General features: G+C 38.8%; 1 protein-coding gene across 18 annotated transcripts in view; it reads left to right on the top strand.

The window, feature by feature from the left end:
- NRXN2 (neurexin 2) overlaps positions 1 to 19,018 on the top strand; it is a 961,844-nt gene that overhangs the window by 496,840 nt on the left and 445,986 nt on the right. For all 18 annotated transcript variants that reach the window (XM_073658329.1, XM_073658327.1, XM_073658343.1 and 15 more), the window contains one exon: positions 7,654 to 7,844. In XM_073658329.1, coding sequence (XP_073514430.1) covers positions 7,654 to 7,844 — 191 coding nt within the window. The remainder of the gene's footprint in view (positions 1 to 7,653; positions 7,845 to 19,018) is intronic.

Raw genomic sequence — 19,018 nt, 5'->3', positions numbered from 1 at the left:
TGGCATGCACAGGATCCCTGACCAAAGGACCTCCCACCTGCTCTCAGACGTAATATCTCTATCACTGTGGCAACCAGACCCCTGGGGTGTCACATTATCACTGGTCAGGCCCCACTACAAACTAAAGACAACAACGGAGACAAACAAAGGGAATTAACTTAGCTTGAGAAGACACCAGAGGAGAAATGCCTAGAGTCCTCCAAGGCACCAGAGAACACGCTAGCCGACTACTACTGCTCCCAGCTTGTTCATAGAAGTATCACCGGCGATAGTCTGAAGCAAACTGATAGTTTTTAACTCCCATACAAAGGTTTGTCAATCAGCAGCAGGAGGGAGGTCGACCCTGGGTCTTAAAGGCAAAAGGATTAAGAAAGTGTCTGTATGCCAAGCACAGTGACCTTCTACAACCAGATCCAGAGCGACTGTCTATTACACCTTACACACCTGTGACAGTTAAACACAGGTAGTTTTCCACTTGTGACAGGCTCCCTTTAAGAGTGGGGATATATACACAGCAGGGTTAGAGTAGAATATGCACATGTTGCGTTTTGAATGGTGAGTTGGATCACTGATTGGCCATGTCATTTAGCAGCTCCCCTCAAAAGGTCACAAATTAGGGTTCAACCTATCTATAAGCAAACAAGTTCTTTAAAGAGTCACTGTCTCAAGTAAAATTTTCTTTTAAATATTCCATCGATATGTTTAACCCACTTAGTGTTGACGAGGTACAAGTAGTGCATTATCACTGTACAGAGCGGGCTCAGGAGCTGAGCCTGCTCCAAGCAGTGTTAGTGCTGGCACCCAACTGTAACTGATTCGATCGGAGCTAGTGTGACAGTGGCATTTAACAGAGTTAAGATGGCGGACGTCACTTCTAACTGCTGCACCCCCCATGTGGGGAGTCGATTGGTTTCCACGACAGCTATGGGCTTCCTTAAGGCCCCCATGTCTGTGTTACGATACTGGCGTAGTACTGCTGGAAACCAGTGACCAGAGGTGCACAAGCAGGAACAGCAAACGGTAGTAAAAATTCTTGGAGATAGCAAGGAGTTGTAGGAAACAATCCGTAGATGAATAGAACAGTCTGGGTAAGAATGTTCAAGAGCTGGAGACTGAAACTAGGCTAACAACTAGACATAATACACAATACTCAAGCAATGAGTGAGAGATCCATGAGACTTTAAGTAGGCCCAAACAGGAAACAAGATGGATTCCATAGGTTCATAATCTGCCATCTTGGTAACCAGCAATTGCAGAACACAACTGCAGCCTCCAGTGGTAAGGAGTGAAACTGCAACACAATATTAAAGTGAACAATAGCGGCCACTAGTGGTCAAACTGTAAAAGGACAACAGAAATCCTGACAGTCTTAGATATGAAATCTCTTATGAAGTCCTGCCTGTGACTGGGCTTTGTTATTGATTGTCTATTTCATAATACACCACAATACTTATGTATTGCAGTGTATTGCATAGGTGATCAAGAGATTGCAGGTTCAGGTCCTCTAAGAGGACTAATTACACTAACTGAAAATTTGAAAATGAAAGAAAGAATATATATATATTTATATATATATATATATAATTTTTAAATATATAATTAATTTTATATATGGTATGTGCATACCCCAGTTCTTTGTATGGAATTTACTATGGCTGTCCACTTTTTTATTTATATATTAGCATTATATAATATCTATAAATATATATATAATTTTTTTTATAAATATTTTTTAATGTTAAAGAGGTTGTTCACTACTTTAGCATTGATGGATTATCCTTAGGATAGGTCATCAATGTTTGATCGGTCGGGGTCCGACACCCGGCACCCCTGCCGGTCCCTGTCATTGGTGTTGGGGTGGCGGCTGATAGTGGCCGAGGCTTGGTACTGCACATCCGCCTTCTATTCAAATCAACTGTAATACCCTGCGGCGGCTACTATCAGAAGATGGCTGGGTGTCGTACCTTGACCGATCAGACATTGATGCTCTATCCTAAGGATAGGTCATCAAAGCTAAAGTAGTGGACAACCCCTTTAACACTAGAACTACTGATGGAGTCATTTTGACTCCTTTCGTTTTTTATTTCTCTTCTGTGACTACATTTTTCAGAATTCCGGCTTGAAACTCGGTGACTTTTCCTCAAATATGATGTGAAAAAAGATTTTGTGAGAATAAATAATTTTGGTGAAAAATTTGTGCGTTTTTTTCAAAATTTACCAAGAACTACTGAAGGGAGTCATTTTGACTCCCTACTATATTTTGAGGTCCTTTTGTCACTAAATGTTGCTATAAAGTTTTGTGCATAATTTTTTCACTCTGTCTTATTTACCCTGATGTTCATATAGATGTAGTTCAATTTACATGTCAACTTTTCACATTTTCCTTGTGTTTTACCTGCTTGTATTATTGTGTAATGCTGAACAAACTCTATCTGATGAGGAGCTAGATGCATTCATTGCGATATTCTATGCTCGTGGAATATCTGGCACGAACCGTCACTCGATTAGCAGTATTTGGTGTAATGACTGGGGAATACCGCTTTGCAAAGCGACAATGTCTAGGGACCGCTTTGTTGAAATTATGAGGTTTCTCAGATTTGATGAGAAATCTACTCGATCGGAGAGACTGCAAACGGACAAGTTTGCTCTATTTTCTACTGTGTGGGACAGGTTTATTGAAAATTGTATTGCGTGTTACAAACCTGGCCCATACATAATGGTGGATGAGCAACTTTTCCCAAGCAAAACTAGGTGTCCATTCACGCAGTACATACCTTCCAAACCAGATAAATATGGCCACAAATATTGGCTAGCTGTTGATAAGAGGAGCAAATATCTGGCAAATGGCTTCCCTTATCTAGGCAAAGATGACACACGCCGTGCTGAGGACCGTTTAGCTGACCATGTGGTAATGAAGTTATTGGACCCGTTTTTGAAAAAAGGTCGCAATGTTACAACCGATAATTATTTTACTTCAGTAAAATTAGCTTAACAGCTAAAAAGCAAAGGAACAACCATCGTGGGAACACTGAACAAGATAAGGCGAGAAGTGCCTAAAGAAATAAAATCCATGAAAGAGGAATTGTACAACACTAAAGTGTTTAGAAATGAAGACAATTTTACACTTACAGTATATCAAGGAAAGACCAACAAAAATGTTGTCATTTTGAGTTCCGTCCATCCAGATGTTGTTGTTGCGTCTGATTCCGCTAAAAAAACTCCAGAAACGGTAAAGTTTTACAATGAAACAAAATATGGAGTAGATGTAGTGGATCAGATGGCACGAAAATATACCACACGAACATGCACAAGGAGATGGCCTGTTCATGCATTTGAAAATGCCTTAGACTTTGCGGGTATAAATGCATGGATAATATTCAAGGAGATTACCCACCAAAAAATGTCACGCAAGGCATTTTTGCAAACGCTTGTGAGAGAGTTGAGTGGTTCTTATGTCACAGATAGGGAAAAGGGTTCCACGTCCCAAGTTTCTACATGCTCAGAAGTGATGGTTCAAACAAAATTTTGCCAGATCAAAGAAAAGTGCAAGAAAAATAGATCTGTCGGAAATTGTAAGACTTGTGGTAAGTCTTTGTGTGGGCAATGTACTGCCATAAATCAAAGGCAATGCCTAAAATGCGAAACACCAAATGTTTAGAAGGTGAATTCTGCGCCATATTTTCATTTTTATGCTCCTCCACCTACATTTTCTCTGCTTTTTGTTCTTCAGTTGTTGTTTATATGTGTGCACTTGAATAAAAAAAAATGTTTGAAAAACGTCTATTATAATTATTGTTATTTTCTGTAGAAAAATAAGAAAAGCAGAAAAAAAATAATCAAAAGCATTACTGTTGGATCTCACAATAATAATACATTACAAAAAATATAATTATTAATAAATAACCACAAATGAAACTCTAAAAATAAACGAAAACAAGCAAGGAGTCAAAATGACTCCTTTCAGTAGTTCTAGGCGGGGTCACGAGTCCAGTAGTCCTAGTGTTAATATGTTATATATTTTTTTTATCATTTTTTTATGTCAATATATAAATAAATAAAGTGGACAGCAATAGCAAATTCCATACAAAGAACTGGGGTTTTTATTGACCCAAAATGAACAGGTGGTAACATTTTGGCTGAAGAGCAATTGCACCTTTGTCTTTATGTACAAACTTGCAGACAGGTCCATTAAAGAATGACCAGCAGTTCAGACTTGTTTTAATTAAGTGTCGCCATTTTTGCATTTTATTTTTCCTTTTGCTTCCGTAACAGTCAGTAAGAAATCCTCCCGAAATATATTCGGAAATATCTTTGAACATTTATGTATAAATATAGGAACAGGTCTATTTTACATTTCAATGCTTAAATTCTAAGAAAGTGCCTAATGTAAAAAAAAAAAACCTCTCAATATAATGATACAGAACAAATCCATCTCCCCCATAGTGTGCAAATGATGATTAACGCAGCGGTGACTCAGGCAGGTTCCTTCGTTGTAACAGAGGTAAAGCATGGGAAGCGTGAAATCCATGAATAAAGCAATGGTTCCAGCCCTGATAGGCGGCAGGATTACGGCATTGCTTTTATAACAGATCCATAGCGGCACCGACAGCGGCGCTCATGTTCCGGATGAGCCATGACTAAGAATAAAACACAGGAACTTAAACACTTGAGATTGGCAATAAAAGTTACATAATATTCCTGACATTCATGAGCGCGGCCGCAACTGCAATATTCATCCAGTCTGGGATTATTTCTGCCTGGCTAGGGGGTCTCTTTCTACCAAGTCACCCCCATATCAGAAAAGTGTGCTTCCGTACATATCCAGACCTGGGATTGACCATGTTTTAGTGAATATTCTCCTGTGGGTGATATTTCATCTCGCATAGTCAGTGCTCACGTCCTGCAGAGTTAAAGAGTATTCCCAGCGGGAATTAGGAACCCACAGTGCATGTATATTACATAGCGCTGTGCAATCCTAAAACAAAATGGTTGATGCATTATACAGTATGCGGAGTGTCTTACTCCCCCACTTAGTAATTATAACTGTCTATTTCTGTGTAATTTAAAAGCATTTTCCTGTTTTGCTCCTTTCAGTCGCGCTTTTAGGTCTCGGCAAATTGCAGCTTTGCATACGTAAAGTAGGCTGACACCGAGATACATCGGAGCTCTATTATCGCCACTTTCAAGGAGTGCCGCTAAATGACATCAGTATCCTATTCCTGCCTCCCCCCCCCCCCAGCTCATATATGTAATATCGCCTGTCACTAGTAATAAACATTTATTGTGTCCTTGCAAAATACATATTAACCAGAGGAACACAATAACGCCCATGTTAACACATTGTATCCAGAATTTTGTGATACGTTTCATTTCCCTTAGAAACTATCCACAAAGTAGAGAAGAAAATAGTAGCTTTGATAATTCAGCGATGGAAAAGAAACCTGTTCTTGTAGTCAGCTTCATAGCGTGCGATGGGAATTCACACAAAATACAATTCCTATATTAATTTGGTTTATCCTTGGTTTTCAATTTAGATCTGCCATTTATCCGATCCATTACACCTCCCTATGGTCTTTCCCCTAGTAACACTTTTAAGATTTAATATAGGTTTATACCGGTGGCTTTTACGGATAATGAAATCTGCCTAGATATTTATACCTATACACTAATTTTTTTTTTGTTCATTTGCTTCCTAAATGTAAAATTTAGAAACTTAATAAATAGTATTAATTAAGAAGTTCCTACCGTTTTGCTGCTGCGGAGTCTGTGTAACTCATTCACATAGCTGATTGTCCTGCTGCCTGCAGAATAAATCTTATTTATTTATTTTTGTTTATTTATTTTTAAATTGGATCATTTTCATTACACAAAACTGCTTTACATACAATTATCCTTTTTTTTCTCCACATTTTTATTTTTAAACAGTTTTACATCAGAAAGTAATTTTTTAGTTAAAAGGAACAAAGACTATGATATCACGGTTTCATCACGTACTGTGGCCTAGGGACACTGTGAGTAATGGCTCTGCCACCCTATGGGATCTGCAGTTTGATGGACTGCGGGTTTTGTGAGTGACAGTCCAATCATTCAATCTGATCTTGGGGCGAGCTGGGCTGTCAGCATTTTGATTGAGCAGCAGCGCTGTCAATCTGGGCTAACCTGCGGGCGTTTCCCCAGGTGCCTCCCCTCCTCAAATTATTTACTAGGTATTTAGCTGGTTTGCTGTGAGCTGCAGATTGTCAGTTGTAGCTTTGCTTTAGTTAGGTGTGTGTGCTAGCTCTGTGTTTGACTTCTGACCTTGTTGATGACCTAGGATCTGTTTTGACAATTTGTGTGGACTATCCATTCTGCTTTTGACACTCTCTGACTTCAGGTATTTGACCCCGAACTTGGCCTCTGACTATTCGTTTGTTGTACTCCCTGGTTTTGATGTACCCTCCTGTTATTTGACCCCGGACTGTTACCTGACCACATCTTTGCCTTACTCCCTAGACTATGAGCCCTCCTGATATCTGACCTCGGACCTCCTGACTACCCTGTATCACGGCTTGTCACACATGATGAATCTGGGCGTAAAGGGGAAAAAACATACTGAACCGTGATAGAAATGTTGGGGAACTTGATCAAGGATAGCTGGTAGATGTGCCAGACCCAAGAACATCTGCTCGGCATTGGATGCAAAAAAATGATAAAATTATGCATTAAGAGAGGGAGAGAAAAAAGAGAATTCAGTCTAAATGGCAAAATCATAATGGAAGGAGGGGCAAGTGTTGGGATAGGTTAATTGATAGGCAATAGAGAGGCACGTGGGTGGAGACAGGGGCAGGTGAGGGTTTATTTCATATTATTTTGTCTCAGGCTTATATAGCGTAGTTTGTGCATTTTTTACTATAAAAGTTGATGCATTCCAAAGACAAATCATTTTTTACCTGGTTTTAAACTAGATCTCTTACCAGATTTCACAATACAAGCTATTTTCTGTATTAAAAAAGGTCTTGAAACCCATGAGGCTGGTGTACTTACTTTGAAAACACATGGCAGAATGGCTGTAAAATCCGTTTTTTTTTTTTTGTTTGTTTTTTGCCTGATATTAAATTAAGCATTTTATCAGACTCAAAGTTCTTGTTTTAACACCAGGATTATACAGTCATTCAGATATAGATTTTCAAAGTAAGTACACCAGCCTTCTCAGATTTTAGAGAACTATTGGTAATAATGGATGCAGTTTCGGATTGCGAAATCTGGTGACAGGTGTACGTTAATCCTGGATAAAGGGTTGCAATTACTGCCAGTGACAGTCTCTGCACCTTTTTTTTAAACCCCGATAAAGCAGTAGGAAGTGTTGGCAGATCAATTACTTTATATTTTTATAACCTTGTATAACTTGTTCTTATGAAAGAGGATTTCTGTTCTAACCGCAGATGTGAGAAATTATATAAGAAATGTGTAAATTCTTCTTTATCTGCTACATTGCTACAGATATTAGTAAATCACCACGAGACCAGAGATCAGAAATATCCAGGGAATCGAACATCACATTTTGTTTTAAGTGAAATTTGTTACATTGAAGCAACATTTTATCTATCTATGTAAAAACATATTTATTGTGACGCTGTAGACTAAACTACGTGCCTATTTATTTGTCTCCTCTAGGTATATCCATTATGTCTTCGACCTTGGGAATGGCCCATCATTGATGAAAGGCAATTCAGAGCGACTGTTGAATGATAACCAATGGCACAGCGTCGCTGTCTCCAGAGATCCGGGAAATGCTCACACTCTAAGAATTGATGGAAGGACGGTCACGCAGCACTCTACAGGAGCCAGCAACCTGGATCTGAAGGGTGAGAACGCACCGAGACACTGAAGAACGCAGCAGATACAGAGGCACTAAATATTCCCTCCTCTCTGTGCACTTACTTATGTTTCCCCATTCTAAGTAAAGAATATTCTGATAACTATATGCTGCAGTTTCCAAATAATAGTAGTTATTATTAATATTATTCATTATTACAGAGCCATTTATTCCATATAATAGTATTATTATTTATTATTATAGCACCATTTATTCCATATAATAGTATTTATTATTAGTCATTATAGTGCCATTTATTCCAAATAATAGTAGTTAGTATTATTTATTATTATTATTATTATAGTGGCATTTATTCCATGTAATAGTAGTTATTATTATTATTTATTATTATAGCATCATTTATTCCATGTAATAGTTATTATTATTATTATAGCAGGTTTATTCCATATAATAGTAGCTATTATTATTATTTATTATTATTATAGCGTAATTTATTAAATATAATAGTTATTATTATTTATTATTATAGCATAATTTATTCTATATAATAGTATTATTTATTATTATAGCACAATTTATTCCATATAATAGTAGGTATTATTAATTATTATAGAGCCATTTATTCCATATAATAGTAGTATTATTATTTATTATTATAGCGCCATTTATTCCATATAATAGTAGGTATTATTAATTATTATAGCGCCATTTATTCCATATAATAGTAGTATTATTATTTATAATTTTAGCACCATTTATTCCATATAATAGTAGTTATTATTAATTATTATAGCGCCATTTATTTCATATAATAGTAATTATTATTTATAATTTTAGCACCATTTATTCCAAATAATAGTAGTTATTAACTAGTAGTCATTGTTCAGTAATAGATCCACCATATATACAATTTTTTATTTCTTTTTTCTTTTTTTATATACTAAAAATCTATATGGAAAACGAAAGAAAGCCTTAAATGTTTTTAATTAGAAAATAGTTATTTTGTATCTATAGGAAAGGAGATAACTTGCTGATCACTGGGGGTTTCATCCTGAAAAAGGGGTTCTGAATCCTAAAAACCTGGGCTTTGCATCCCTGTCTTGAATGAATGCTGCTGAGGTTCATGTTCACAATGTCCACCCCATACATTGTTTATGGGACTGCCAGAGAAAATTGAGTACAGAACTCCACTATTTCTGGTAGTCGAATAGATAATGAATGGAGCAAAGGTCAAGCAAGTGCACCACTACTATATTCAAGACTGGGCTGCAATGCGCCATTCTCACGATCGCTGAGGGTCCCAACCATTGGACCCCTAGCTATCAGCAATCCTAAGAATTGGAAATAACTTATTTTGGGAATAACCCTTTAAAAGGGTTGTCCAGGAGGACAATATATATTTTTTCTTACTATGGGCCTAAGAATTAACAGGCAGGTACATGCTAACTATCTGCCTGTTGTGCCCGGCGCTGGTCTCTGCTGGCACAGAACGGTCACTGACCGCTCCTGCCAGCAACTCAGTGGTTTCTACTAACATGTCAAAAGAGCAGCGGCTTCTCATTCGCTCTGCTGATCAGGTGTGGCTGCCGACATCATGCAATATTGACAGTCGGCTCTCAACTACCTAACTGCGGGGAGCCAGCAGTCAATCAACATGATGTCGGCAGTCACACCTTATCAACAGAGCAGAGCGGAAGAAGAAGAGCTGCTCTGTTGACAGGGAGCAGCTGAATCACCGGCAGTAGTGGTTGACGACCACTCTGAGCCAGCGCCGAGTAGAACAGGCAGGTCTCCTTGTATTTGCAATCCAGTTTTAGAGGGGAGATAATTAATAGCTAAAGAGGACTTGTCAAAAGTCTTCATTTTCTTCCCTTATTTTATTCCTGCTGTTCTCCTGATTTATGACTTTTTTTTAATTTGCCATACAGTTCCAGAGATATGGGACTTTTTTATTTAGTGCTAATTCTTACAATCTTTACCAAGGGGGCGTGGCTCACAGGGTAATTATGCAGAAGCAGCCCCAGAGAATCCTGTGGGAAACTCCCCCCCTTAGTAAAGACCATAAAAGTTAGTACTAAATAGTCTAAGAGCTAAAAAGTACTGGTTGACCCACATGCAGAATTATCATGGGTCGGAGCAGCAACAATGTCTACGCCATGATGCAGGGAAGTCCAAAAAGAATGAAAAAAAACGTCCAGCTCCACGATCACGAAGGTTTTTTTCATTTGAGTGTGAAGTGTGAATGAGTACAAAAATCAGTACAGCATTAAAATATCATGATCGATATGGATATAACATCAAGGTGAGTACACCCTTAGTCATCATGATAATAAAAAGTCCCAGATCTCTGGAACCATATGGCAGATTTCAAGATGTCAAAAAAATGCCAATTTCAGGGGAGCAGTGGGAATAAAAAAAGAACAATATTATAGTCTTTAAAGGGGTCTTTAATTTATAGTCTTTAATTTTTAGGTCCACAGTAAAAAAAAACAACAACAAAAAAAACAGGTAGGTAGTTGCTAAAAGAGGGAACTACCTGCCTAGTGTACTCAGGCACAGAGCGGACAATGTACTCTGACTGACAGTAGATTCCCCGCAGTCAGGCAGTTGGGAGCCAGTTGTCAATCAGCCTGTCGTTGACAGTCACTTCCCGTCAGCAGAGCAGAACGGAAGAGAAGTCGCTGCTCTGTCAATGTGACATCATCGGAAACTGATTAATTGCCTGCAGGAGCGGTCTGTGAACGCTCTGTGCTGGATGAGATCAGCGCATGGCACAACAGGCAGACAGTTAGCAACTACCTGCCTTTTAGTTCTTAGGCCAGTAGTAAAAAAAAAAAAATCTTGGATAATCCCTTTAAAAGCTTAATTACTACATTCTGGCTACCTGCAGTAACCACTAGAGGCAGCCTACCGCACATTGCTTGTACATTATCTCCAAAAGTGGTGGCTGCGGACAGACAGAATCTTATTACTTAATTCTATATTGTTCCAAGTTATTTGGTGCAATATAGGAGAGCATTGTAGCCCTAGTAACTATTTTAAAAAAGCGAAATGAAAACTAAATTAAATAAAAAAAAAAAAATTAAAAACATATATAAAATGATGTTTTATTTATTTTATTATATATACTGTGTGTGTGTGTGTGTGTATATATATATATATATATATATATATATATATATATATATATATATATACACAGTGTGGGAAATAAGTATTTGATCCCTTGCTGTTTTTGTTAGTTTGCCCACTGACAAAGACATGAACAGTCTATAATTTTAAGGGTAGGTTAATTTTAACATTGAGAAATAGAATATCCAAAAAATATCAAGACAATCACATTATATAAATTAGATAAATTTATTTGCATTTTGCAGTGAGAAATAAGTATTTGATCCCTCTGGCAAACACTTAATACTTGGTGGCAAAACCCTTGTTGGCAGCACAGTTGTCAGATGTTTTTTGTAGTTTATGATGAGGTTTGCGCACATGTCAGGAATTTTGGAAAGAGGAATTTTGGTCCACTCCTCTTTGCAGATGATCTCTAAATCATTCAGATTTTAAGGCTGTCGCTTGGCAACTCGGAGCTTCAACTCCCTCCATAAGTTTTCTATGGGATTAAGGTCTGGAGAGTGACTAGGCCACTCCATGACCTTACTGTGCTTCTTTTTGATCCACTCCTTTGTTGCCTTGGCTGTATGTTTTGGGTCAGTGTCTTGCTGGAAGACCCAGTCACGACCCATCTTCAATGCTCTTACTGAGGGAAGGAGGTTGTTGGCCAAAATCTTGCGATACATGACCCCATCCATCTTCCCTTAAGTACCATGCAGTCGTCATGTCCCCTTTGCAGAAAAGTACCTCCAAAGTCTAATGTTTCCCCCGCCATGCTTCACAGTTGGGATGATGTTCTTAGGGTTGTACTCATCCTTCTTCTTCCTCCAAACATGGCTAGTTGAGTTAATGCCAAATAGCTAAATTTTTGTCTCAACTGACCACAGCACCTTCTCCCAATAACTCACAGAATCATCCAGGTGTTCATTGGCAAACTTCAGACGGGCCTGCACATGTGCCTTCTTGAGCAGGGGGACCTTGCGGGCACTGCAGGATTTTAAACCTTTAAGACGTAATGTGTTACCAATGATTTTCTTGGTGACTGTGGTCCCAGCCGCCTTGAGATCATTAACAAGTTCCCCCCGTGTAGTTTTAGGCTGGTCTCTCAGTCATTTTGTATTTCTTCTATTTTCTTACTGTTGCACCAACAGTTGTCTCTTTCTCACCCGTCGTCTTACTTATGGTTTTGTAGCCCATTCCAGCTTTGTGCAGGTCTATGATCTTGTCCCTGACATCCTTACAAAGCTCTTTGGTCTTGCCCATGTTGTAGAGGTTAGAGTCTACTGATTAATTGAGTCTGTGGACAGGAGTCTTTTATACAGGTGACTATGTAAGACAGCTGTCTTTAATTCAGGTAACGAGTTGATTAGGAGCGTCTAACTGGTCTGTAGGAGCCAGAACTCATAATGGTTTGTAGGGGATCAAATACTTATTTCTCACTGCAAAATGCAAAAAAATATATCTGATTTATACAATGTGATTTTCTTGATTTTTTTTTTGGGATATTCTATCTCTCATTAAAATTAACCTACCCTTAAAATTCATAGACATCACTTGGCCTCCATTGAAATGCACTGATCCTACCTTCTGCGTTTGCACCACGAGGAATGGAGCACGGGCGCAATGTGTTTCAATGGGGGAGGCTGAGTGACTTGCTTGTCCACCCTCCTTTTACAGCCATCTCAGTCTAAAAGGATGGCCGAGCAAAGCGGCGTGATTTTACTAATAATGGCGCTATACTTGTGGTTTTGGAAATTAAGAATCATATAGAGTAGAAATCCTTCTGCCTTTGCAAAACACACAAGCGCACAGAGTGGGAGTTGTAGGGGCGTTGAAGATATTTTTCCTTAGTCATTAAGAATGTAGATTTTTATATTCATATAAGTAGTGTATGAAATGCCTCCAGACAGCTGTAATATGGCTCTGACTCTATTGTGAAACATTAGACCGTTCTCATGTGTGCAACTTTTATGTAAGTCATGCGGACGGCTCCTTAATTATTTCCCAGGATATTTGTAAGTACAATATTTGCAAACCGATCCTTTGATATTTCAGCTCGCATCTACGCTATCTGATGTTCTCAAAATAGTTTTCTTAAGAAGTCTTTTTTTGGGCTCCGTTTGTGGCGTTTCGTTGAAGTTTCCATTTAGTTTTTCTATCACTGTGTTTTTACAGTGAGAAGAACTTCCTTCATCGGGTGCAGTTCACATCAAAGGAGTAAAAACCAAAATAATAATCTACAAATATTCTTTTTTCTTGTGGATTACTTCCCATGAGAAATGTTTATAGTCTGGAAAGAGAAGGGTTTCACTGCTGCTCTTCCCTTTATTCTATATGTAGTGTTTTTAAATGGGACCCGTTAATAGTAACCTCCTTATATACTAATACTCAAGAGAGAGATTTTTTGATTACATGAAGTCAGAGTTATAAGCTACATTATTGTCATCTCAATCAATTAGCTTTAACTGAAAAGGTCACTGTCATTTCAACAAACTTTGCATAAATCAATACTACTAATATATACTTTGCAATATAATTTATCAGAGAAATATGCTTCTTTCTCCACTTATGAGCCCTTTTTCTTATTCCCGCCTCCCTCCTGAACTCATCATTCACAATGAAAAATAGCTCCCATATATACTTCTCAAGACAAGATAGATTAAGAGTTTACTGAGAGATCAGATTGCAGCTGTATATTGAAGAGGGGGAAAGGAGGGAGAAGTAGTGAGAGAGGGAGGCAGTGTCATGCAAGATGGAGGAAAGACTAAGTGCACAACGACGGGAAGAGGAGGAGGAAGCCCAAACACTAGGGAAAGGGGGATTGGAGACCCCTAGGCAGATCTGACAACACACTGACTTCCCTAACGTCCCTAAATAGGTTCCGCACCTATCGCTGAGCAGGAAACCTAATCCCTGACTGCCCCTAGCAATAGGCCCTAGATAGGGAGGGGACAGGGTGAGCACTAGTCAGCCCCCACTGCAACTAAAGACGAACAGGTAAACAGACAAGGGAATACACTTAGCTTGAGATGACACCAGAGAGATCACGCCAACTGTCCTCCAAGGGAACTCCAAGAAGACACTAGCCGACTACTAGTACTTCAAGCCTGGAGAGAGGAAAATAGAGCTATCACCCACGACTCTCTGGAGAGACTGAGGGTATTTAAACATCCAGCAAGGGTGTGTCAATTAGCAGCCGAAGATGGAGGTAACCGCTAGGTCCTAGAAGGAGAAGGATGTCACTACACTACAGAGCTGAAAAGATCAAAAAGGTGCCTGCAGAGTCCAAGCACAATGACCTTCTACTGCTGTCTGTCACACCTGACACACCCGTGACAGGCAGAGACGCACACAAATGGTGCTACTGTAATCTATTAAGGGTTTTTTCCACCCCAGAGCTGGATTCATACCTACAATGCTTAGTACTGCTGTGTAATGTCTTCCATGCTGATGCTGTTTTTTTGTATACTATAAAGAAATTGCAGAGCAGGAATTTGTCATGTCTCTGTGTTTGTTTGTCAAACATCATAGCAGCTACTCTCTACCCCATAGCTCATAGAAAAGTGAAATGTAGCGATTTAGGCCCCAATTTATCAAGATCTGCATTTTTCATGCATGGCCGGTTTTAAACAAATGGGTCCCTGGGCAAAAGTTTAAATTGGGACCCTAAATGCTCAAATATTGCAACATCAAACACAAACTTTTAGGTTGTATTTACATGCGCTGAGTTCAGGCCGTTAAATGAGCGCAATTGACAATATTGAAGTCGTTCGGCGCTTGTTTACTGACCTCTTTACACCGGCTGAGGAAGAATGATGGGCACAGAACGATCATTAATAGATCAATCTGCCCCCATACAGTATCATGTTATCAGCAGCAGATCTGCAGGTTACTCCGGGCGATGTGCTGCTGAGAACAATGATTTTTCTTCCACCATAAACAATCCAATCACCTGATGAATGAGCAGCATTTTGCTCGTTCACTGGGTGATTGCTGACATGTTTACACCTATGAGCTCTCATCTACTCTGCCTGGATTTATAAATATGGTAGCTACATACACACACAGTATGTGACACACATTGTATGTTACACACACATATGTATATATACATATCACACACACATGTATACACAGAGCACATACACACATGTATAGAGAGCACATACATACTCACATGTCTTCATATATATATATGTATGTATATATATCTATAAATATATTTATATAGATATATATATATATATATATATATATATGTATATAAAGACATGCGTATGTATGTGCTCTGTATACATGTGTCTGTGTGTGGTTGAGCTTAGAATGAATGGACTCAGAGCACATACACACATGTATACAGAGCAGATACGTACTCATGTCTTTTTATATATATACAGGGTGGGCCATTTATATGGATACACCTAAATTAAATGGAAATGGTTGGTGATATCAACTTCCTGTTTATGGCACATTAGTATATGGGAGGGGGAAAACTTTTCCAAATGGGTGGTGACCATGGCGGCCATTTTGAAGTTGGCCATTTTGGATTCAATTTTATTTTTTTTCAATGGGAAGAGGGTCATGTGACACATCAAACTTATTGAGAATTTCATAAGAAAGACAATGGTGTGCCATTTGATTATTTTTTCTAGTTTGTTAGTAAACCCATCATGAACATCCAAAAAATGAAGCCTGCAGGGGGCCCTCGTGCTGCAATTTTATGGCTGTTGCAAGGATTTTAACCCCTTCACACCTGTTCGATTTTTCCTTTTTTTTTTTCATTTTTGTTTTTTCCTCCCCTTCTTCCAAGAGCCATAACTTTAATTTTTCCATCAATATAGCTCATTGAGGGCTTGTTTTTTTGCAGGACGAGTTGTTCTTTGAATGTCACCTTTTCATTCTACCACCTAGTGTACTAAAAAATGGGAAAACATTTCAAAGTATGTTCAAATTGCAAACAAGGTTTAATTCCACAATGTTTTTTGTTTTTTTTTATTAAAATTAAAATCTTGTTCTCCGAAGATTCCGCTAAGGATTTGTCTGTTGTGCAGTTAAAGGGAAAAACACAGTAAGAGACGAGAAGTTCATAATCTACATCTTGATATTTATAGATTTAATGAGATTATGGCAGCACTCCGCAGACTTTATTAGGTGACTGAGTGATTGATTCATTCACTTTGTCACCAGTCACAGACTCAGTGCACGATCTGTAAATCTAAGGCTCGGACAGACTTTGATATTGCTTCATTAGTGAAGGCTTACACAAATGGATTGATTGATACAGTAAGTCTGCATCAATTGTACGTCTCTGTCTCAGTCTCTAATATTCAACCCTGGAGAGCTATTAATGGGAAAGTAGGGAAAGAAGAATTAAATGGGTTGTCATTTTTCTAGCCATGGATTGATTAAAAATAATAATAAACAGAGACATACTCACCTTCAGCGCCCCCGCAGATCCAGCGCCATCTCCAGGAGCGAAGTCTGCCGCATTTGGAAGTCACAGCATCAATTAAAGGCAGTCGAGTGATTGGAAAAGTGCTCTATCGGCTGTGCTGGATCCGCGGGGGCGTTGCAAGGTGAGTATCCCTGCGCTTGTTATTTTTAATCAATCCATTCTTTAAAAAAATGTTACCGTCGGATAACCCCTTCAATATTTATTTCCATCTCACCTAACAATAATGTTACATTTTCCAGTATTTACTGTAAACATATGTATTGTTTGTTTTTCTTTTGATCAACATGGGTAAAGTAGGATTTTTTTATACCTTAGATAGTTGTTGGGTGAATAATAGTTGATCGTCAGCAATCGATCTCGACTTCATCGTACACATTCATGCCCAGTTTGACTGAGGGTTCATGTGTTATCAATGCCGAGAACGAAGAAACAAAAGAAGTGGCTTATTCTTCAAGTAGAACAAAAAGGATTGGACAGTTGTTTTTTAGGCTATGTTCACATGTCCAGTAATTGTCCATTAGAACGGATCCAGCAGCAATCCGTTGACAAAAAAGTTGTGAAATATACTGATTTCAACTGGATCTGTTATTTTAGCATAGAAGTTTATGGAAAATAGATCCGTTAAATAGCCATCCATTTTTGTGCCATTTGAATAGGATCCATGTTTTTTCTTACTGGATCAGTTTCAAATGAATGATTATTACTTGAAAGATCAGATGTCTAGTAGTATATGTGAAATATTTATTTTTCCACGTACAATAAGCAAAAACGGATCCTTTTCAAATGGGACAAAAACAGATGGCTATTTAATGAATCTGTTAAAGGATGATTACTTAAAGGGAAGCCTCCAGCCCAGCAGCATCCACGTATGTATTAGTAAATTCCCTGCCTAACCAGCCCTGTATAACGTTGTTCAGTGAAAATGAGGTATAAAAAAAAAGCATTTATAACCTCCGCTTTCCCTATGCTAATGAGGGTTTTGACTAACCGATGGGGCGTTAGTTGCCCCAGACTAGTCAGCCCTCTTTCCATGTTATCACACCCCTGTGGGTGTGATAACATAATTTGCATGAGCGGCGCCATCGCCAACTCATGCAAATCTCGCACATGCGCACCACTCATTTCGGCAGCGTCACTGCATCTCTGTAACAGGGTGTACGCTCCTTGGCTTCAGAGGCGCACTGCACATGATCGGAAGTTCAGAAGATGGCTTCCGGTCATGTGCAGTGTGCCTCTGAAGTCGGGAAGTGTACACCCGGCTGTAGAGGTGAAGTGACACTGTCGGAATAAGCAGTGCGCATGCGCAACATTTGGATAAGCTGGCGATGGCGTCGCTCATGCAAATTATGTTATCACACCCACAGGGGTGTGATAACATGGATAGATGGCTGACTACTCTGGGGCAACTAACACCCCATTGACTATCAAAGCCCTCATTAGCATAGGAAACGGTGAGGCTATAAATTCTTTTTTATACCTCTTTTTCACTGAATAACGTTATACAGGGCTGGTTAGGCAGGGAATTTACTCATATATACTTGAATGCTGCTGGGCTGCAGAGCATGGGGGACCTGACAAGTTCCCTAGACAATCCTTTTTTCCCCTGATATCATCTGTTAGTAGGGAGAGTCGGGAGGCACCGATAACAATTAGACGTAGTTCACGTCCTGCTGACATTGGCTGGTTTGGATGATTTTAATCCAATTTATATGGAGGCTTCACATCTCCCTCTTTCTCTGGTTTAACTTGATGAACCATCTTCTTTCATGTATCCAAGTTGAATTTGCTTGGGAAAAAAAACATTTCTATCAAAAACACTGTGCTGAGCTAATATACCGAAATTGGAATTCAGTAGCCTGCTTGACTTTAACCGGAAAATTCGATTCACATACAGTATATATATATATTTTTTTATCTGACTCTTATGTTCCTTATTGTATCTCCAGACCCCAAAGCATAATAAACATTACCATTAGAGATGAGCAGATCTATTCATGCAACCCCGGTACACGATCCAGGCCAGTGTTCTCTTCAGGCTCGGTTTATTATTATCCTGGCTGGTGAGACGCCACCTTTCCGCCACATAAATGATGTCACACCAAGCTGGCAAATCAAACTTCATGGCGTGAACTCTGAAGCTGAGAAACTTTGCGCTCCTCCTGTCCACAGCCAGAAAACTCTGACCTGGACCGTGTACCAGGGTTGCACAAAGTGATCTGCTCATCTCTCATTCCCATTATTCTGCAGTCTGATACGATTATGGTGATACCCAATTTATATATATTTTTTTATCTTATTTTATAACAAATCCTTTTTTTAGCTAGTGGGGTCATCATATTTTGAGAGCTGTAACTTTTTCATATATTTTTTTATTTATAGAGCTTTTATTTATAAAGTCCAATAATTTTCCCAGAACCAAGTCACTAGTTACATTATCTTTCCCTCCTATACAGTGATTTCCCTCCCCCAAGGTCCATAGTTTAAACACCCCCCCTCCAACCTTCTAGACATTTTTCCCCCAGCACCACTGCACCCTTCACATTCATGAGCATCCCATCCCTAGCATAAAATAGTAGTCACAGAGATGTCAGCCTAGTTCTGCAGGAACCCAAAACTTTCCTTCCTACGCCAATTCC

The sequence above is a fragment of the Phyllobates terribilis genome, unplaced genomic scaffold (genome assembly GCF_046119375.1).
Source record: "Phyllobates terribilis strain yellow unplaced genomic scaffold, ASM4611937v1 Scaffold_13__5_contigs__length_258822181, whole genome shotgun sequence".
Taxonomy (NCBI): Eukaryota; Metazoa; Chordata; class Amphibia; order Anura; family Dendrobatidae; genus Phyllobates; species Phyllobates terribilis.
The sequence above is the reverse complement of the archived record's forward strand: the minus strand, read 5'-3'. Positions and strand labels throughout refer to the sequence as shown.